The sequence below is a fragment of the Lampetra fluviatilis genome, chromosome 35, assembly GCF_964198595.1.
Source record: "Lampetra fluviatilis chromosome 35, kcLamFluv1.1, whole genome shotgun sequence".
Lineage (NCBI taxonomy): Eukaryota > Metazoa > Chordata > Hyperoartia > Petromyzontiformes > Petromyzontidae > Lampetra > Lampetra fluviatilis.
Window position 1 is genome coordinate 5,049,188 of NC_136309.1, and position 22,826 is coordinate 5,072,013.

At 51.6% G+C, this 22,826-nt stretch overlaps 1 protein-coding gene across 1 annotated transcript in view; it reads left to right on the forward strand.

Annotated features, from left to right (window-relative positions):
• Positions 1-4,190: 4,190 nt before the first annotated feature.
• Positions 4,191-22,826, forward strand: part of LOC144944699 (uncharacterized) — a 38,891-nt gene continuing 20,255 nt past the window's right edge. Inside the window, exons 1-5 of the mRNA XM_078873057.1 lie at positions 4,191-4,322; positions 4,473-4,556; positions 5,639-5,648; positions 6,072-6,156; positions 6,626-6,687. Of these exons, the coding sequence (XP_078729183.1) occupies positions 4,191-4,322; positions 4,473-4,556; positions 5,639-5,648; positions 6,072-6,156; positions 6,626-6,687 (373 nt within the window). The remainder of the gene's footprint in view (positions 4,323-4,472; positions 4,557-5,638; positions 5,649-6,071; positions 6,157-6,625; positions 6,688-22,826) is intronic.

Here is a 22,826-nt window from a genome sequence, read left to right on the forward strand (position 1 = left end):
GCCTTAATGTGTACGTTTCATTTAATTATCTGCCCTCTTTCAAGGGCTAATCGCTGTAATTGAGAGCGGCAGTGTTTGTGCTTGTTTCACCCGGAATCTCCCCTTGGCTCGAGAGAGAGGCACAGAAAATTACCTTTATCGATGGCCCTCCCCTGGTGTACCCCCCCCCTCCTACACAGTGATAGAGGCGCAGCCCTGCAATGTCTTGCTCAAGCCACTGCAAGACCATAAAACTAAAAACGATTCCATTGAGCAGGTAAGGTTCGCTGAGATGACCTCGTTAGCGGACAAAGATCCCTACGCACAGGCTTAACAGGCTGTTGGGGGCAAGTGCTGTTGGCGAGTGGCAGCTATGTATGTTGAACTTCTTTCGCACCGTACGTAGCCAAATCGCGTTAATCAGAGGTGCCCCTGTGAAGATCGGCACGGTACACGAGGGGGTGGGTAGGCCAGCACCACGCCCGACCGTCTTTGTCTCCCCAGTAGCGATGTTTACTACATCACCAGGTACTCATTTGGGGCTGAGTCGACCTAGGGGAGGCACAGGACCCGTTCAGATAATCGTCACTGGTGTTGCCCGTGAGCGGGAATCGAACCCGTGTCGATGGGTTTCGTAGGGCAATGCGCTAACCGCTGCACCACCGCTCCCCACATTTTATTTATCAGAGGTGACCTGGCACACACGTGATGATAGTTCCTACTGGTAGGAACCACTTCGTTGAGCTATAATTTATGATCGCCAGATCGCTGCTGAAAAAGAGCCGCATTGCTCAGTGGGGTTTTCCTGCTAAATAAAAATAAAGTTTAAACATATTATAGCGCGCTGTCCGCCATCAAATTTACCTCCCATGGCCCTCTCTCTGCGTGCTGTGAAGAAGGGCCGTTGCCCGAAACGTCGTACATTGAATACTTCATTTGGCGGTGCAGGTCCTGAGAGTGAGACGGTAAAGCCGACAGGCAGCGGCGAAAGTCTCGTGGAAGACACAAGCTCAGAAGATCCTCCTCGAGTTTTATCTCCCATGAAGCTGCTCATGCTCCAACCCCCCCCCCCCCCTAAAAAACCCGCCATCCGCTGCACAAACCACGGCAGTAGAAGATGTGGGGTAGCATGATTAAATGCACAAATGGGAAAAAATAAATAAAAAAACCCATCATCCGTTGCACAAACCACGGCAGTAGAAGATGTGGGGTAGCATGATTAAATGCACAAATGGGAAAAAATAAATAAAAAACCCATCATCCGTTGCACAAACCACGGCAGTAGAAGATATGGGGTAGCATGATTAAATGCACAAATGGGGAAAAATAAAATAAAAAAACCCATCATCCGTTGCACAAACCACGGCAGTAGAAGATGTGGGGTAGCATGATTAAATGCACAAATGGGAAAAAATAAATAAAAAAACCCATCATCCGTTGCACAAACCACGGCAGTAGAAGATATGGGGTAGCATGATTAAATGCACAAATGGGGAAAAATAAAATTAAAAAACCCATCATTCGCTGCACAAACCACGGCAGTAGAAGATGTGGGGTAGCATGATTAAATGCACAAATGGGGAAAAATTAAATTTAAAAAAACCCATCATCCGTTGCACAAACCACGGCATGAGAAGATGTGGGGTAGCATGATTAAATGCACAAATGGGAAAAAATAAATAAAAAAAACCCATCATCCGTTGCACAAACCACGGCAGTAGAAGATATGGGGTAGCATGATTAAATGCACAAATGGGGAAAAATAAAATTAAAAAACCCATCATTCGCTGCACAAACCACGGCAGTAGAAGATGTGGGGTAGCATGATTAAATGCACAAATGGGGAAAAATTTAATTTAAAAAAACCCATCATCCGTTGCACAAACCACGGCATGAGAAGATGTGGGGTAGCATGATTAAATGCACAAATGGGAAAAAATAAATAAAAAAACCCATCATCCGTTGCACAAACCACGGCAGTAGAAGATATGGGGTAGCATGATTAAATGCACAAATGGGGAAAAATAAAATTAAAAAACCCATCATTCGCTGCACAAACCACGGCAGTAGAAGATGTGGGGTAGCATGATTAAATGCACAAATGGGGAAAAATTAAATTTAAAAAAACCCATCATCCGTTGCACAAACCACGGCATGAGAAGATGTGGGGTAGCATGATTAAATGCACAAATGGGAAAATTTAAATAAAAAACTAAAATTCTCCAGTAGTAGTGATGCTACTGTGGCCGTCCAGAGCATATCACGACGCAATGCCCCGATCGCTACAAATCCGAAGGAGGCATCAGCAGCGTTACACTCGGCTACGATGTGACACTGCAACCAACTACAGTGTGACACTGTAGTTGTTTGCTCTGCGTCTACCACAGCAGTGGTGCGAGAGAAGACGAAGCGGTCAAAGCCACCACCGCATTACATTCTCAACTCATTCACGTTCTAGAAACTATGCAGCCCCCACCCCCTACTCCCCCCCACCCGCTTCCCCCACCCCCCTACTCCCCCCTACTCCCCCCTACTCCCCGCTCGCTCACTCACTCAACCCTCTCACTCCTCACCCTCCCCCCACTCACCCTCCCCTCCCTCCCCCCTCCCCCCATTCACCCTCCCTCCCTCACCCCCTCCCCCCCACTCACCCTCCCTCCCCCCTCCCCCCACTCACCCTCCCCTCCCTCCCCCCCTCCCCCCACTCACCCTCCCCTCCCTCCCCCCTACCCCCACTCCCCCTCCCCTCCCTCACCCCCTCCCCCACTCATCCTCCCCTCCCTCTCCCCCTCCCCTCCCTCTCCCCTCCCCTCCCTCACCCCCTCCCTCACCCCCTCCCCCTCCCCTTCCTCTCCCCCTCCCCCCACTCACCCTCCCCTCCCTCTCCCCCTCCCCTCCCTCACCCCCTCCCCCCACTCCCCCTCCCCTCCCTCACCTCCTCCCCCACTCCCCCTCCCCTCCCTCACCCTCTCCCCCCACTCACCCTCCCCTCCCTCTCCCCCTCCCCCCACTCACCCTCCCCCCACTCACCCCCTCCCCCCACTCACCCTCCCCTCCCTCCCCCCCTCCCCCCACTCCCCCTCCCCTCCGTCACCCCCTCCCCCCACTCACCCTCTCCTCCCTCTCCCCCTCCCCCCACTCCCCCTCGCCCCACTCACCCTCCCCTCCCTCTCCCCCTCCCCCCACTCACCCTCCCCCCACTCACTCCCTCCCCCCACTCACCCCCCCCTCCCCCCACTCACCCTCCCCTCCCTTCCCCCTCACCCCCTCCCCCCACTCACCCTCCCCTCCCTCACTCCCTCCCCCCACTCACCCCCCCTCCCCCCACTCACCCTCCCTTCCCCCTCACCCCCTCCCCCCACTCACCCTCCCCTCCCTCACTCCCTCCCCCCACTCACCCCCCCCTCCCCCCACTCACCCTCCCCTCCCTTCCCCCTCACCCCCTCCCCCCACTCACCCTCCCCTCCCTCACTCCCTCCCCCCACTCATCCCCCCCTCCCCCCACTCACCCTCCCCTCCCCCTCCCGCCTTGGCTCCGTAGGCGCGTCACACTGACAGGTCCACCACGCCCCCTCGCGACCCCACGTGACCCCGCGTCGAACCAATGGGCGTGGATCCAGGTGATGAGCGCAGGTGCGGGGGTTGTGTTCAGTGGGGGACGGTCGGGGGGAGGGGGAGTGGGGAGGGTGGGGGGGGAGTGGGGGGATGGGGGGGGGCGGGGCTGGGGGGTACCCACACTCACAGTATCAACGCCTCCCCCCCCTGCTTTCGCCCCCCCAGCCCCCCAGGCTCGTGCCCACATTGTCTCTGCCACTTTCTCAATTAGGGGACATCCACCAGCATTGCTCTGCCGCGCTGTTGAACCGTCACCCCCCTCTCCCCCACCCGCCTCCCCCCTGCACCCCCCCCCATCCTCCTCTCTCGCTTCATTCCCTCTCATCGCTCTCCTGCTCGCTCCTCTCTCATTCATTATTTTATCCCCCCCCCCCAGGTTTATTTTAATTTGTTTGCTGGTGACTGTATTTCATATTGAAATCTCCTCCAGTGCATTTGCTGCTGGCGGCAATAGAAGTGGTTTAAAAGTCAAAAGTCTCTCTCACTCTCCCTTCTACTCCGCATCCACGTCTCCGTTCTCTCTCCCCCTCTCTCCCATCTCTCTACCCCCCTCCCTCTGTCTCGCCTGGTCCGAAATCCACCTCCCTATCCCCGACATGCACAGCGCCCTCTCCATCGCCACATCAAGTCGGCACACTCGCAGGAGACATCGCACAGCTCCTGACGCGTCCACCTGCTGGATCGGCCGCCTCGGTGTGGAAGTCGAGCAGCCGCGGCTCTGCAGCTGCGTTCGGGCTGAACGACTTATCGATTTCAACTCGATTAATCGATTTCGAATCGATTAATCGCAATTTGAAACAATGCGATTTGCAAATCGCAACGGCTGCGATTTTTTTGCGATTTGAAAAGTCCTATTACTTTTGTCTTGGAATTCGCAGGAGACATCGCACAGCGACGACGCGTCCACCTGCTGGATCGGCCGCCTCGGTGTGAAAGTCGAGCAGCCGCGGCTCTGCATCTGCGTTCGGGCTGAACGACTAATCGATCTCGAATCGATTTAAAATCGATTATTCGCAATTTGAAACAATGCGATTAGCATATCGCAAAGGCTGCGATTTTTTTGCAATTTGAAAAGTTCTATTACTTTTTCTTCTTGGTTCTTTCGGTAAAGTCACGTAGAAGGGAAGTAATAAAATAATGAAAATAAAACATAATAAAATAAAATAATAAAATAATAAAATAATATTATATATTTTATTATGTTTTATTTTCATTATTTTATTACTTCCCTTCTACGTGACTTTACGGAAAGAACCAAGAAGATGAATCTCTGCAGTCACGAAAGCTTTAAATCCTATTACTTTCTTCTTGGAATTGTTTTGTTTTGTATTATTATAACTTTATCTATTTAACTTAACAATTGTTCGATGTTTGATTGTTCTATTTCAATTTTTTTTTCATTAATACATGTTGGAAGCAATGCATATCTTTTAAGTTCTCGTCCTTGCATGAGAATATAAAGAGCAGTTCATATGTTGATGGTATCATGTGGTAATGCTCCATCACATGTTTTAAATCCATCACACAGTGAATATTGAACTGAAGCTTGACTTTAAAAAAGTAATCGCAAATCAAATCGTAATATCTCTCAGAAAAATAGCAATGAGATCTTTCCCCCAAAATCGTCCAGCCCGAACCTGCATCAGCGGTGGGGCGAAGGATGCAGAGGATCGCTTTAAACGCCGGTCACATCCCCGGAAGATGTTGAACTCTCCCCATCTCTCTCTTACCCCCTCCCTCCCTCACCACCCACCCCATCCACTCGCCCCTCCCCTCCCCTCCCCCCACCACTCCTATCTCCCTCCCCTCCCCAAGTCTTCACGCTCCGTTTCAATGACTGCGCGTTAGGGCTACAGTATCCATTACACGCCAGGGCAGACGAGCACGATTTTTGTTTTGACTTTTTTAGCTCGACATTTTTTTTCAATTCTCCTCCCCCATCGCTCGCTCTCCCCCCTCTCCGTTTTTTTTACACACAAGCGGATAATTTATTTATTACTTTAACCACCCTCCCCCCCGTGTGTCGTGTTGATGCGCCATGCAGCACCGCGTTGGTGCGCGATGCAGTACTGCGTTGGTGATCTTCATCTTGGCCAGAGTGTGTCATTAATTGTTATTTAACTAATCAATTTACTTAATTAGTCAGGAGAGCCACAGTGGGTCGCACAGGGTCTCACGAGTGCCCTCCTGCTGCTGCTTCATTTGGGTGTTTATTGTAAGACGTGTTTTTTAGCCGATTGGTAATATCGTCGTGTTTATTATTCACGTGGCGACGAGGAAACCGGAGCATCCTGAGAAAACCCCCACGCCTTGAGCGAGGGGGCAACGCTCTATCCCGCTCCCCCCCCCCCCCCCCGGTACAGATGGCCAGAGGTGGCGATTGCAGCTGTGAGGGTTAGTGGATCACACACAGACGATGTGTAGACCTCCTTCCCCGTGGGCGTGGAGGTGGAGCCGCGTTTCCCTGGCTCGGGCAGGAAACCTCGATGGAGAACTGTGGACCCCGCGCGTTGCACCCTCGACGGTGGCTCCCGTCTCCTCCCGCACCTCATTCGTTGGACGGCAACACCTTGATGTAGAGAGAGGGCGGCAAGACAGAAAGAGAGACAGACTTTGACTTTTAAACAACTTTTTTTGCCGCCAGCTGCAAAAGCACTGGGGGCGATTTCGATATGAAATACACGAAGTCACCAGCAAACAAGTGAAAATAAACGCTACGAATCCACGCGCTGTGGCACTAAAAGCAACGCGCACAACACGAAAGAAAAGCCACGTGGTGGTGGTGGTGGTTGTGGTGGTTGTGGTGGTCATCGCGCACGCCACGGTGACGAGCGAGCGCTTCAGAAGGTGAACACGAGGGTGCCGTCCACGCTGGTACAGAGAGGGGCTTTCACGGCTCCCCAGCGTGCTAAGAAGACTCGCTGCACATCACCGACATGTGTGTGGTGCATGGCGTGCTCCAGCTGGAGAGAGAGAGAGCGGTGGATAATGAATCTTCTTCTAGTCTTTCCTCCGGCTGATGTCGATGCAGAGCCAACGACTACAAACCTCACGCGCAGGTGACCGAGGTCCACATGATTATTGTTAATACCCGTCAGCAGCAGCAGCAGCAGCAGCACATATAGAGAGAGGGCGGCAGAGCTCGGGAAATTGTTGACGCCGGCTCCTCAGTGGCTTTAGCTGCATGCCCCGGATGGGGATGGTTTCGTTTTTTTTCGTATGTGTTCGGGTGATTTGTTTAGCTCTCGTGCACTTTGCACTCGTATCGTGTTTATGTACTGCTTGCAGTAGCCAAACGCTGCGGTGACCTCCAGTGGAGGTTGGCACACTGCACGTTGCCATCGGCCGTGTGGCTCAGCCGAATCTTGCCAGGGGTAACAGACTTGTGCATTTCCTGCGGTGCCAGGGAGGATCTGCCCCACCGGTACTTACACTGCCAGCGGCTCAAACCAATGTTCCGCCTTTTGGGGGACATCTTCAGGAAACTGGGAGGGCCCTTCCACAAGAGCAGCAGCTTCGTATATGGGGTGGTGCCTTACCTGGCTAACAAGCGCCATGACCTCGCCAACTTTGCCTGTGCTCAGGCGAAGTTGGCGGTGTACAGAACGAGAAAAAAGATGCTGCAAGGTGACACTGACGGCTGCTCTGTGGAGCTTCCAGTGTTCAGAGGCCTGCTCAAGGCGCGGCTCCGGCTGGAGCACGCGTACCACACACACGTCGGTGATGTGCACGTCTTCTTCGAACGCTGGGGAGCCGGACAAGCCCCTCTCTGTACCAGCGTGGACGGCACCCTCGTGGTGTTCACCTTCTGAAGCGCTCGCTCGTCACCGTGGCGTGCGCGATGACCACCACCACCACCACCACGTGACTTTTATTTCGTGTTGTGCGCGGTGCTTTTAGCGCCACAGCGCGTCGATTTGTAGCGTTTATTTTCATTTGTTTGCTGGTCACTGTATTTCATATTGAAATCGCCTCCAGTGCTTTTTCTGCTGGCGGCAATAAAAGTTGTTTAAAAGTCTGTGTCTTTCTGTGTGTCTCACTCTCTCTGTCTCTCTCTCTGTCTCACTCTCTATGTCTCTCTCTGTGTGCCTCACTCTCTCTGTCTCTGTGTGTCTCTCTGTCTCTCTCTCTGTCTCTCTCTACGAGAGAGAGAGTCAACCCTGTCGCCTCGGTGGCGCGTTCCGAGTCTCCACGATTGACGCTGATGTCAGCGCTATAAATAACTCAGTACCTCGAGCCCTGCGTCGACATCGCGTGAATAGATAACGCGCGCGCGTGTAGAGAGGGCGCGCTATTATCGGAAAGCAGACGAGTACAAACAAAAGGCAAATGTAGCCCGTGTAGCCTTCGACAGGCTGTTGGGGCAAGTTTTGTTAGCGAGCAGCAACTACGGGGAGCGCCCACGGGACGCGAGAGGGCGGGTTGGTGGCACAACAACACCACCACCACCACCACGCCCGGCCGCCTTTGTCTTCACAGCGCCGGTGCTTAAGGCTGAGTGGACCTACACGAGGCCCCATAATCGGTTCAGACGTTCGCTGCCACCGTTAATGGGGTTCGAGAGCGGGAATCGAACTCGACGCGTTCGGAGCGCGGTGCGCTAACCACTTGCGCCACCGCTCCCCGTAGAGCAGACAAAGGTTCCCGTGTAGCCTGAGCAGAGAGTTGGGGCAAGCGCTGTTAGCGAGCGGCGGCACGCCCCCGGGCCGCCTTTGTCTCCCCGGTGGCGATGTTTACGCACCGCCGCGCCCGGTGCTCGTTTCGAGGCCGAGTCGACCTAGGGGGAGGAGGCCCCAGGAAATCGTCGCCGGCGTTGGCCGTGAGCGGCGAATCGAGCTCGGCTCGACGTAAAGTGCGTGCGCGTGCATGCGCGTGCGTGCGCGTGCAAAATCAATCAATAAATCACAGAGATCCCTCGTTCACCCGACGAGAATGCTGAGAGAGAGGGGGGTGGGTGAGTGGCGGTGTCCCCTAGGGCGGCTCGGCCTTAAATGGGTGCCGTGCGCGCGCGTCACATCTCCAAAGCATCAGCGCACACGGGGAGACAAAGGCGGAACGGCGGCGTTGCTTTGTCGCCAGCCCGTCCACTCGCCCCTTGCCCGACGCTTCATATGTGCGACTCGCTTGGCAGCACTTGGCCCAAAGAGTCTGTTGAAGGCTCCACGGCGGGGGGAGCTTTGTCTTTGTGATTGTTTACAATATCAGCTTGCCTCGCTCTCCCCCCCAGACCTCCTTCCCACCCTTTGTTGTTGTCGGTGTGCGTGTGGTGTTGTGTTCGGTGTGATGTTTGTGAGCGTGAGTGAGTGAGTGTGAGTGAGTGAGTGTGAGTGAGTGTGAATGAGTGTGAATGAGTGTGAGTAAGGGTGAGTGAGTGAGTGTGAGTGAGTGTGAATGAGTGTGTGAGTGTGTGTAAGTGTGAGTGTGAATGAGTGAGTGTGAGTGAGTGTGTGAGTGTGTGAGTGAGTGTGAGTGAGTGTGTAAGTGTGTGAGTGTGTGTGAGTGTGTGAGTGAGTGTGTGAGTAGTGGGGAGCGGTGGTGTAGCGGTTAGCGCGCTGCGCTACGAACCTGGTTACCCGGGTTCGATTCCCGCTCACTGCCAACATCAGTAGCGATTTATCTGAACCGGTCCTTAGCCTCCCCTAGGTCGACTCAGCCTCAAATGAGTACTTGGTGCGATGTGTAAACATCGCCACTAGGGAGACAAAGGCGGCCGGGCGTGGTGTTGGCCACCCACCCCCTCGTGTGCCGTGCCGGCCTTTATAGGTGCTCGCTAACAGCACTTGCCCCTACAGTCTGCTAGGGCTATACGGGGATCTTTGTCTTTGTAAGTGTGAGTGAGTAGCGGTTCGCGCTACGCTGCGCTACGAACCTGGCGATCCGGGTTCGATTCCCGCTCACGGCCAACATCAGTGACGATTATCTGAACCGGTCCTGGGCATCCCCTAGGTCGACTCAGCCTCAAATGAGTACCTGGTGCCATGTGTAGAAACATCGCCAATAGGGAGACAAAGGCGACCCGGCGTGGTGCTGATCACTCACCCCCACGTGCGCTTTGCCGGCCTACATAGGTGCTCGCTAACAGCACTTGTCCCAACAGTTTGTTGAAGGCTATACGGGGGATCTTTTTCTTTGTGATGTTGTGGGTGGGGAGCGGTGGTTTTGCGGTTAGCGCGCTGCGCTACGAACCCGGCGACCCGAGTTCGATTCCCGCTCACGGCTACCAACACCGGTGACGATTATCTGAACCGGTCCTGTGCCTCCCTTAGGTCTACTCAGCCTCAAATGAGTACCTGTAAACATCGCCACTGGGGAGACAAAGGCGGCCGGGCGTGGTGTTGGCCAGCCACCCCCTCGTGTGCCGTGCACGCGAACATCACTTTCCCCAAAAGTAAGTGAAGGAAATGCGGGGATTTTTTTTTTGCCTTTGAATTGTGAAAGTAGGTACGCGTGAGTGTCTGCGAGCGTGATGCTGAGTACACCCCCAACCCGCATCCACTGCACAGACAATGGCAGTCGACGCGGGGTATCCCTGATGCGCAACTGGACATTTAAAACAACAACAAAAAAACCTCTCCAGTAGTAAAATCTTGATTTGAAGCTTTCGTGACTGCAGGGGGTCCATACTCTTTGGTTCTTTCGGTAAAGTCGCGTGGGGTAGAAAATAAAATAGATCACGACGTTTCGGGCGCAACAACGCAAGCGTCCGTCATCAGGTGGGAAAGCGTGGCCTGCTGCTGATGCAGACTGTTTTAGAAGGTTTGAAATGGGTGTACAATAGCTCAATGGGCATCGTAGTGGTGGTGGTGATGGTGGTGGTGGTGGTGGTGATGGTGGTGGTGGTGATGGTGGTGGTGATGGTGGTGGTGATGGTGGTGGTGATGATGGTGGTGATGGTGATGGTGGTGATGGTGGTGGTGGTGATGGTGGTAGTGGTGGTGGTGATGGTGGTGATGGTGGTGGTGATGGTGGTGATGGTGGTGGTGATGGTGATGGTGGTGGTGATGGTGGTGATGGTGATGGTGGTAGTGGTGGTGGTGATGGTGGTGATGGTGGTGGTGATGGTGGTGATGGTGGTGGTGATGGTGATGGTGGTGGTGATGGTGGTGTTACTGCGGCTCATCCAGAACGTTGCGTACACAACGGAGAGCGACGCGATGCCACTGATCCACAAACACGATGGAGACATCGCGACGACATCACTCCGTTGCTGCTGCTGCTGCTGCTGCGGACGGGGATGAACAATAATCATGTGGACCTCGGTCACCTGCGCGTGAGGTTTGTAGTCGTTGGCTTTGCATCGACATCAGCCGGAGGAAAGACTAGAAGAACATTCATTATCCACCGCTCTCTCTCTCTCGCCGGCTGGAGCACGCCATGCACCACACACGTGTCGGTGATGTGTAGCGCGTCTTCTTCGAACGCTGGGGAGCCGGACAAGCCCCTCTCTGCACCAGCGTGGACGGCACCCTCCTCGTGGTGTTCACCTTCTGAAGCGCTCGCTCGTCACCGTGGCGTGCGCGATGACCACCACCACCACAACCACCACCACGTGACTTCTCTTTCGTGTTGTGCGCGGTGCTTTTAGCGCCACAGCGCGTGGATTTGTAGCGTTTATTTGTTTTGCTGGTGACTTTGTGTATTTCGTATCGAAATCGCCTCCAGTGCTGTTGCTGCTGGCGGCAATAAAAGTTGTTTAAAAGTCAAACGTCTCTCTCTCTCTCTGCTTCTCATCAAACGATCCTCCTCCTCGCCCCTCTCCTGCTCCGCGTGTTATTCCTTGAGCCCCGAGTCAACAGCAGACCGGGACTGTTTGCTCGCGGGAGAAAGAGGGAAAGAGAGACGGAGAGAGAGAGAGAAAGAGAGGGGTGGGGGGAGAGGCCGTGAGTGTTTTGAGTGGTGCCTTGATAGCTGGGGGGAGGGGTGGGGGTCAAGGAGGGGGGAGGGGGGGGACTACCCCGCCCCCTCCACCCCAGATTGATCATTCACCGCAATTCGGGCAGCAGCGTCAACGCTACTGATTCATTCCCCACGCGGCGATGAATGAAACGTACGAATGAATTTCGCCTCCACGCAGAGCCTCGGAGATCACTCATCCCGACGACTCGGTTCCTGCCCGGTTCATTTAGTTCTGGAGATTGTATCCCTTGTTGCTATCATGCTGTTGTTGTTGTTGTGGTGGTGGTGGTGGTAACGATGTGACGTAGTTACTCTAGTTATATTCATACAACAGGTCGTGGTGAGGGTAGTGATGGTGCACGCGTGGTGTGTGGTGTGAGTGGGGAGTGGTGGTGTAGTGGTTAGCGCTACGCCGCGCTACGAACCTAGCGAACCGGGTTCGATTCCCGCTCACGGCCAACACCGGTGACGATTATCTACACTGGTCCTGGGCCTCCCCTAGGTCGACTCAGCCTCAAATAAGTACCTGATGCCGTGTGTAAACATCGGTCGGGCGTGGTGCTGGCCACCCACTCCCTCGTGTGCCGTGCCTGTCTTTATGGGTGCTCGCTAACAGCACTTGGCCCTACAGTCTGTTGAGGTTATACGGGGGATCTTTGTCTTTGTGCGTGGCACAAACAGCTGGCCCATTCAAACATTCAGAATAAAATGAACAATCATCGGGCTCGTGCAGCGTGTAACTGAGTTAGCGGACATCTGTGAAAAAAAACAGCTTCATAGCTCATCGGATTCCTCCAGGATAGATAAAGATTCAGATTTAGATTTTGATTCTGAGCGTCATCAACCTCACAGCATCAACATCTCTTCGTCATCGGGAACAGCACCGTCAACATAACCAGCAATGCCACCATCACCAATACCACCATCACCAATACCACCATCACCAATACCACCATCACCAATACCACCATCACCAATACCACCATCACCAATACCACCATCACCAACACCACCAGCACTATTCGTTGCGCTAAACACCTTATCCGTGGCGTGCGGTGGAGTAAAGTGCAGGCGCTTCCACCACTCCCAAGACGTTCTGACCCAAGAGGAAGAGTAGGCCAAATTACCCTCGAGAGAGAGAGGTAAAGCGGAGGACCCTTCCGCCAGCAGTAGCGTGAGCAGGCACTTGCAGGGCTGCGCCTTCGCCTGGCACCTCGCCGGCGAAACCGTGACCCCTTAGGTACGGCCTCCCTACCTCCCTCCCTCCTTCCCATCCTGCCAGCGCTCTCATCCTCACCTCACCCCTCTCCTCCCTCCCTCCCTCCCTCCCCATCCATCTCACCTGTAGCCCCCCCCTCTCCTTCCTCCTCCCCTCACTCCACCCCCATTCGACCCCTTCGCCGTAGCTCAATCTGCACACCACTCCCCGTTTCCCTCCCTCACCTCCCCTCCCATCCATCCTCTCATCCTACCCTCGCTCTCCTGCGTCTCACCTGTACCTGCCCCCCTTCCCGCCCCACCTCACCCGTCCCTCCCCTCTACCCTCCCTGTCTCCCTCCCCATCTTACCTGCCCACCCCCCTCTCTCCCTCCCACGTCTCCCCCACCCCCCCCATCTCACCTGTGAGCGAGTGTCTTCAGACAGCGAGGAGGAAGACGCGGTCAGAAGAGATTGAGAGAGAGAGAGCGAGAGAGAGAGAGAGAGACACAGCTACACTCGCCTCTTCTCCACCACCACCTCCTTCGCCTCGTCCACCATTTCGTCCACCACCTCGTCCACCACGGATATACAACTTCAGTTCACCATCAATCTTTTTAGAAGGGCCATCGTTCCAAACGACGCCGAGTGTATGAGTATATTATATTGAGGGCAGTGTTCGGGACGAGTCGTAGCGGCGCTTTGTCGCTGGAAAATATTCACGCATTTCCTTTTGTTTTCAATTGCACGTGGTTCGAAAAGTCACGCCAACATCGTAAGGGTACTTTTTTTTGTTTCACATACTCGGCTTCGCAAGCTACCGCGAAGCGTACCCGTGAGATTTGAACGTCTTAACATCGGCGCGGTGAAGTTTATTTACTTTAAATTTCTTACTTGGATGTTTGATTCTTTTTTTAATCAGCCGCGCATCTCTTCGAGAGTTGATCGTTTTTGTTTTGTTATTCGTTAAAAGTTGCAGGCACAGTTTGGGTGTGGGTGGTAGAAGGGTTTTTTTTGGGGGGGGGGGGGCTCAGTGGTTAGTTTAACTTTACCTGGTGGGGGGCACACACCTGTCAGACCACCCCACCTCCAACACCGCCACCACCACCACCCTCTCAAGGTGGTTGTGGTGGTGGTGGTGATTGTGGTGGTGCAAGTGGCTCTGAAATACCCTCCTCCTCCTCCCAGCATCATCGTCACCTTCGCTTCTCTCCTCCCCAAGTTCCTACAGGAATCACCTCGCTTAGTTCAAGAGACGTATCGATCTCACTAACTCCTACCGATTACGACTTGAATTGTGCTGTTTGTTACTGGCCGCTTGGCCATCTTTCGACATTAGGCCTGCGCTCTGCAACTGAGATATTTTATATATATGAAGTGGTGGTGGCAGTGGTTGGTGGTAGTGGTAGTGGTTGGTGGTAGTGGTTGGTGGTAGTGGTTAGTGGTAGTGGTGGTGGTAGTGGTGGTGGTAGTGGTGGTGGTAGTGGTTGGTGGTGGTGGTGGTAGTGGTTGGTGGTGGTGGTAGTGGTTGGTGGTGGTGGTTGGTGGTAGTGGTTAGTGGTGGTGGTGGTAGTGGTGGTTGGTGGTGGTGGTGGTAGTGGTGGTTGGTGGTGGTGGTAGTGGTTGGTGGTGGTGGTGGTAGTGGTGGTTGGTGGTGGTGGTAGTGGTTGGTGGTGGTGGTAGTGGTGGTGGTAGTGGTGGTGGTAGTGGTGGTGGTAGTGGTTGGTGGTGGTGGTAGTGGTGGTGGTGGTAGTGGTTGGTGGTGGTGGTAGTGGTTGGTGGTAGTGGTTGGTGGTAGTGGTTGGTGGTAGTGGTGGTGGTAGTGGTGGTGGTAGTGGTTGGTGGTGGTGGTGGTAGTGGTTGGTGGTGGTGGTAGTGGTTAGTGGTAGTGGTTGGTGGTAGTGGTAGTGGTGGTGGTGGTAGTGGTTGGTGGTGGTGGTAGTGGTTGGTGGTAGTGGTTCGTGGTGGTGGTAGTGGTGGTGGTGGTAGTCGAGGGGTAGCAGAGGAAGTGGTTGGTAGTGGAAGTCGAGGTTGTGTGTGACCGGTAGACAGGCAGTGGGCAGTATTATAAGCAGACGTCACTGAAGGGCTCGCAATAGAGCAGTAATTGTTGTGGTTTGTAATAATTGGTGTTGTTATTGTAGTCGCGATAAGTGTTGTGGTCGTAGTGGTGGTGGTGGGTTGCCGAAGTGATAGCCGTAGCTGAAGTGGTTGTTGTAGTGGTAGTAGTAGCTGTAGTAGCTGTAGTTGGTGGTAGTAGTGGTAGGGATAGTTGCAGCGGTAGTAGCTGTAGTAGTGGTGGTGGTAGTAATTGTAGTAGTAGCATCTGCAGTGTTGGTGATAGTTGTTGTAGTGGTAGTAGCTGCAGTGTTGGTGGTAGTTGTTGTAGTAGCTGTAGTGGTGGTGGTGGTAATTGTAGCGGTAGTAGCTTTAGTGGTGGTGGTGGTAGTAATTGTAGTAGTAGCATCTGCAGTGTTGGTGATAGTTGTTGTAGTGGTAGTAGCTGCAGTGTTGGTGGTAGTTGTTGTAGTAGCTGTAGTGGTGGTGGTGGTAATTGTAGTGGTAGTAGCTTTAGTGTTGGTGATAGTTGTTGTAGTGGTAGTAGCTGCAGTGTTGGTGGTGGTAGTAGCTGCAGTGGTGGTGGTGGTAGTAGCGGCAGTTAGTCTCGAGTCACGATGTTTCGCCCGGGCTCTCTACTGCTGCCTTACTCCCCAGCTCTCTTCCCCTCTCCCTTCGCGTCCACCTCGATCTCGCCCGAGACGGCACGAGCTCTGGGATTCCTCGTGTCTCCACCACCGCACATCCACCACCACCACCATCCTCACCACGCACCTCACCACCCCCATCACCCACACCATCCACACCATCACCACCACCACCATCAGCAGCAGCAGCAGCTTCAGCAGCAGCAGCAGCATCCGCTGTGCGCGTACCAAGCGGTGCTCGCCGGCTACGTGCCACCCGAGTCGTGTAAGCAAGCCCTGCTGCTTGCGTCTCAAGCCGCCGGTTTGCAAGGAGTGACGGACTACGGTGAGTGGGTGGGTGAGTGAGTCGGTGGGTGGGTGAGTGGGTGGGTTGGTGGGTTGGTGGGTGAGTCAGTCGGTGGGTGAGTGAGCGGGTGAGTTGGTGGGTGAGTCAGTGGGTGAGTTGGTGGGTAGGTGAGTGGGTGAGTGAGTGGGTGAGTTGGTGGGTAAGTGAGTGGGTGGGTGAGTGAGCGGGTGAGTGGGTGAGTGAGTGGGTGTGTTGGTGGGTGGGTGAGTGGGTGGGTGAGTGAGTGGGTGGGTGAGTGAGTCGGTGTGTGAGCGGGTGAGTTGGTGGGTAGGTGAGTGGGTAAGTGAGTGAGTGGGTGAGTTGGTGGGTAATTGAGTGGGTGGGTGAGTGAGTGGGTGGGTGGGTGAGTGAGTGGGTGAGTTGGTGGGTAGGTGAGTGGGTGAGTGAGTGGGTGAGTGAGTGGGTGAGTTGGTGTGTAAGTGAGTGAGTGGGCGGGTGAGTGGGTGGGTAAGTGAGCGGGTGAGTTGGTGGGTAGGTGAGTGGGTGAGTGAGCGGGTGAGTTGGTGGGTAGGTGAGTGGATGAGTGTGTGGATGAGTGAGTGAGAGGGTGAGTGATGATAGTGATGAAATGACGACAGCGGTGGTGGTGGATAATGTATTTCTGCTCTGCCTCTCAATGCTCGGTCACCACATAATGCTTTTCTTAAGTTAAGCCCGATCATCATAACTTTAACCACTGTTCAATACACTGCGCTGTAACCTATCGTAATACGCAATACATTACTTTTTATTTTATCTTTGCCGATTATTACAAATAGAATAACATAGCACGTCACGTATGCGCGCGCGTATTTACATAAATACCAGTACTGGGGAGACAAAGGTGGCCGGGCGTGGTGTTAGCCACCCACCCCCTCGTGTGCCGTGCCGGCCTTCATAGGTGGTGCTACTCGCGAACAGCACTTGCCCCCAATCGTCTCGCGAGGCTATAGTGGGTGGGGGGGATCTTTGTCTCTTTTTGTTTACGTAGCGACGCGATTGATTGCACGTAGCGACCACGCATCACGTGGTGGCTTCTGGTCATGCCCCTTGATGATGATGATGATGTTGTTGATGATGTTTTTGTTTACGGTTCGCGAAGCCGCGATCATTACTTTTACTGTCGTGAATTTATTTGAACAGCCTGCGCTCACAAGGTAACTGTGGGTTCTGTGAGTTTATGAGTGTATGTGTGAGTCTGTGGGTCTCTGTGTGAGTCTGTGGGTCTCTATGTGAGTCTGTGGGTCTCTGTGTGAGTCTGCGGGTCTCTATGTGAGTCTGTTTATGTCTATGTGTCTGTTTATGTCAATGTGAGTCTGTGGGTCTCTATGTGAGTCTGTGGGTCACTATGTGAGTCTGCCGTTTGTATGTGAATCTGTGGGTCTCTATGTGAGTCTATGGATCTCTATGTGAGTCTGTGGGTCTCTATGTGAGTCTATGGGTCTCTGTATGATAGAGGCATGCAGCGTTAGCCCAAAGGAGGTGATACTGAGCCCTTCACTGAGCCAATTTTACCTGCACGGTATCCATGCCGGCAGCCCTCGCATTGAGATTATTTAGATTATTTTGTCCAAATGATAAGCCACTTTTTAGATTTCAAGCTGTCGTGACGGCAAGGATTCAAACTCTTAGGTATTTTTACCTACGTGACTTTACCGAAAAAACCGAAGAGTGTATGAATCATTGCAGTCACGAAAGCTTCAAATCTAGAAAGTGGCTTATCATTTGAACAAAATAATCTAAATAATCTCAATGCAGAGGGCTGCCGGCATGGATATCAATAACTGTACAGTTATTTTGCTGTGCCTTTTTTTACACCTGATGAAGGAAGCTTGTGTTGCGTCTGAAACGTCGTGATTTATTATTTTATTTCTACTATTATTATTTCTATAATTTGTATTTTTTATTTTTACCTACGTGACTTTACCGAAAAAACGTAAGAGTATGAGCCACTTTGTTGAGCTATCACTCGTGATGGGCCAGGTCGCTTCTGTAAACAAATAAAAACTAAAGTTAATACATCAGTTGGGCTTTGCCTGCCTGTATGGGGATGGTTAAGTTGCTGTGTTTGTTTGTGTTTGGGTGATTTGTTTACCTTACTTGAACTTTGCACTCAGATCGTGGTTTTGTGTTGTTGTTGTTGTTGCAACCTTCTTACCCCGTAGCCCTGCTGGACATCTGTGATAAAAAGAGCTTTATTGCTCATCGGATTCCTCCAGTATAAATCAATATTCTGATTCTGGGATTTTTCCATCGTTCTGAATTTCCTTATTTGATCAATATTTGTCCTCTCTTTGCAGTACGTTTCTAAAAAGGTAATATATTGTATAGTATTTATATTGTATAGCATTTATATTATATAGTATTTAGATTTTATAATATTGTAAAGTATGAATATGTATAGCATTTATATTGCATACTATTCATATTGTATCGTATTGATTTTGTATAGTATTTACATTGTATATTATTAGTATGTTATAGTATTTATTTTGTAAAGTATTTTTATTGTATAGTTTTTATTTTGTATAGTATTTACATTGTATATTATTAGTATGTTATAGTATTTATTTTGTAAAGTATTTTTATTGTATAGTTTTTATTTTGTATAGTATTTACATTGTATATTATTAGTATGTTATAGTATTTATTTTGTAAAGTATTTTTATTGTATAGTTTTTATTTTGTATAGTATTTACATTGTATATTATTAGTATGTTATAGTATTTATTTTGTAAAGTATTTTTATTGTATAGTTTTTATACACACAGGGATCTCGCGCACCGAGATCCCTGTGGATGATTTGCGTCTTACGCATATAAAGTATTACTATTAGATTGCGATGTAAAGCTTTCGTGACTGCAGGGATTCATCTTCTTGGTTCTTTCGGTAAAGTCACGTAGAAGGGAAGTAATAAAGTAATACAAATAAAACATAATATTTTATTATGTTTTATTTTTATTATTTTAAGCTTTCGTTACTGCAGGGATTCATCTTCTTGGTTCTTTCGGTAAAGTCACGTAGAAGGGAAGTAATAAAATAATACAAATAAAATTAAAACATAGTACAATTATTATGTTTTATTTTTATTATTTTATTACTTCCCTTCTACGTGACTTTACCGAAAGAACCAAGAAGATATTACTATTAGTTTCTGTTTTATGACATATATTATTATTCTATGATATTTCTCCCCGCTTGTTTTTTTCTTCTTCCTTCGACCTTGCTGCTGTTTGATCCACCCAACTTGAGTGAATTCGTTTGTTGTTGTTATTTTTAAAATCGCACTCCTTGCTCACCCAAAAATACATTTTCACGGCCCGCAATTTGAGAATTCTGGGGCTGATCCGCCCCCGCCCCCTCTCCCCCGTACCCCCCCCCCCCTGCACCCCGTACCCCCCCCCCCGTACCCCGTACCCCCCCCACTCCCACCAATGTATAACGAACGCTTCAGTGAGAGAACCATCAACCGTGGAGACGGAACCACCAAATCAGCTCGTGCGTGCGGCTGGTGCTAGGCGGATCGCGCCCTGCAGGATCGTGTTCAGTCTCCTTTGCTGTCCGTCCCCTGTCCCCGCGCCTTCGACGAGCACGGCTGGCCACGTACGGTGTGAAAGAAGTTCAACGCGCATTCGCATTGGCGTACGGCTCGGGGGGGGGGGGAGGCCTTCACCCAGCAGTGGATGGACCATGGCCGCTGCGGCTGCTGGCGTTGATGAGCAAGGGGGAACGCGGTTTCGCTAACTGTTACGGTTGAACTTCTTTCGCACCGTACGTAGTGGCCAACCGTGATCATCGGAGGTGCGTGGGTGGAGGGTGGGGAAGGCCAACAAACTAACCACACAAAAAAAGCAGTTCTAAAGAAATGAGTTCGTCCATCTAGACGATTTAAAAGTGCGATAGAGCTATTTAGTGCTATGGTGCTGATCTTAAAGGTGCATTGAAAAATGTTGACACTCCGACTGATGCTCCTGCTGCTGTGGAGTGACTCATGCAGCCAGCTATGGCTGCAGGGTTTTGGTAGTACATGTTGTTTATGTCGTTTATTGTGAAAATTCGGTCACAGTTCCTATGTTCACTGTTTCATTGCTTTTATGGATTTATTTTTGGTGATTTCTAAACGTTTTTTGGTTTGGCCATGTTTGTTTGTTGTAGTACAGAGTTAGACTGATGGCCTTAATCTAAGTTGTCTTGTGGTTGTTGTTGTTGTTTGACTTGCATCCCACTGGGATTTCTGCACACAGTATCTTTTTCTGTACACAGTGCTTTTTCTGCAATATTTTGCTGTCTTTTCTTGGATTTTCAGTTTGCACATAGTCACTTTCAGATGTTTTCTTGTTCATGTTTTTGTTTTTTTGCCTGTTGCGGTTGCACCCGATTCAAGAGCCGAATGGCTCACAGGGCTACACCAAATAAATGAAACTTGAAACTTGAAACCTAGCGTCGGAAGCAAGAGCGTTCCAGACGGCCGCTCAAGCAGCATCTGAAAAAGCGGCACGGCGATGCGGTCACCGCCGACTATGTTCGATGATCAGCCCACACTGCCCTGCGACGACTACTATCGCGTTAATTGGTTTGCCAATTAACGACGGGCACTTGAATTATACGCTCAATCGATTGAGCAGCCCCTCGCCCCCCCCCATACCCTACACCACCCGTCTTGTGAATCCACTACTGGATGACAGCTTCGTCACTCACGCCGCGTCGGCCCGTGGACGGTTGTTTGACCATACTTCACCGCGCCGGTCACTGCTTTTGCTGGTAAAGTAGAAGGAACTGCTGTGGACCGGTTCAGGTATCACCCGCCGCTGATGTTAGCCGCGGGCCGGGAATCCAACTCGGGTTCGCTTGGGTCCGCGGTTAAGGTTTTTGCAGTTATTGTTTTGTAGAGAGTGTACAAGTATGTGTCTATTTTTAAATCCCTTATATTAAGTTCGCTTGCTTGCTTAGGACCGTGCAAATCTTTCGGTCGTTTTTTAACCCACTTCCCGTGATCCAATCGAGCTGACATTTTGCACACAGACTCGTTGTGCGTGACAATGCATTTTTCAGAATTTTTTTAAAAATATTTAATTACCAATTGTTTAATGCTGCCAGACAATCATCTGACCCATAGGTGGCAGCCATTTCAAACCAGAGGACGAGAGGACTCTAGCCGCCACGCATATAAAGGATTTATAGTGAAAATCTTAGTTTTTACGGGTTAATTTTTTATTATGTATATATGAGTGTGTATATATGTATGTGGGGAGTGGTAGTGTAGCGGTTAGCGCGCCGCACTACGAACCCGGATTTGCCGAGTTCGAATCCTGCTCAAGGCTACAATCACCGGTGACGATGATCTGAACCGGTCCTGGGCCTCCCCGAGGTCCACTCAGCCTCAAATGAGTAATGTACCCGATGCGGTGTGTAAAACATCGCCACTGGGGAGACAAAGGCGGCCGGGCGTGGTGCTGACCACCCACCCGCTCGTGTGCCGTGCCGGCCTTTTAAGCTGCTCGCAAAACAGCACTTTCCCCTAAAGTCTGTTAAGGCTACACGGGGTATCTTTGTCATTTGTTATATATATATAAACACACACACGTATTGTCATACATATATGTGTAGGTAATGCACGTATATGTGCATACGCGAGTGGACACACACAAACGACAGGCAAAGGTCCCCCGCGTAGCGCACAGAGGATGTTGGGGCAAGTGCTATTCGCGAGCACCCATTAATCACGGCGCAGGGAAAATCCTAGGGGGTGGTCCGGCCAGAACCCCGGGCCCGACCACCTTTGTTTCCCCGATGGCGATGTTTACAGCCCGCTGCACCCGGTGCTTAGTTAAGGCTGAGTCGACTTAGGGGGAGGCACGGAGAGTCGCCACTGATGTGGCGGTGCATGCGGCGAATTTGGTCGACACGAACGACGGGATATTGCCAATCCCTCATTCCGTCAGTGTCCACGGGTGCCTGGGTAGTCAGTGGGTCTCTATGCTAGTCTATGGGTCTCTGTCCAAGTCAGTGGGTTTCTATGCGAGTCTATGGGTCTCTGTCTAAGTCAAAGGGTCTCGATGCGAGTCTATGGGTATCTGTGTGAGTCCATGGGTCTCTGTGTAAGTCTGTGGGTCTCTATGCGAGTCTATGGGTCTCTGTGTAAGTCAGTGAGTCTCTATGCGAGTCTATGGGTCTCTGTGTGAGTCTATGGGTCTCTGTGTGAGTCCGTGGGTCTCTGTGTAAGTCAGTGGGTCTCTATGCGAGTCCGATTGTTTCCCTCGACATTTAGAATCAACAACACGCGTTTAGAGTATTCGGCTGCTGTTATTCATTTCCACGTGAAGATGAGATTAGTCCACTTCGTTGAGCTTGTAAAATAAAAAATAAAAAATAAAATATATTTTCTCTCGGTCCCCAATCTCTCTACTTCTCTCTCATCTCTCGACAGCTGTTTTTAAACAATAATCACAATGATAACAATCATCCAAATCATAATATCTCCAAACAATAACGCCGCGTCTCCGCTGATCGTTAAGAGCGCGTTCCAGACGGCCGCAGAAGCGCATCTGAAAGCGCCGTGCTTTGATGCGCTGCCCACCGTCCGCGTTCGATGGCTGAGCCAAAATCCGCCACCACCGCCGCCGCTGCTGCTTCTGCTGCTGCGAGGATGATCACGGGAATCGGCGTGGTTGACGATTTTTTCAGTCAAGGTATTGTGCTCCATTTGCGGCGAGCGCTTTGTGTGTGACGAGTTGAGAGAGAGAGAGAGAGGAAAAAAAGGTCGCACCGTCTGTCGCCGCTCTGGCAACGAGTTGGCTGTTCGGAGTGCGGATCTGGTTTGCTGATCCTGGGACAGAGGGCTCGGCCTGGAGTCCCATCGCCGCTGCTCCGAGTGTCGCACTCAAAGCCCCCTCGCTCACACGCGAGCTCCCAGCGCCATCGATCGGTGTGCACCGAGTAATTCGCCCGCGGTGGAGTGTGACGCGAAAGCCGATTGAAAGCCGACTCAAGCCCGCGGCTGGCACAAACATTTACGCGCGCGCGCGCACACACACATATATACACATATACACACTCACACATACACACACATACATATACAGTATATACACACACATATATATACTCAC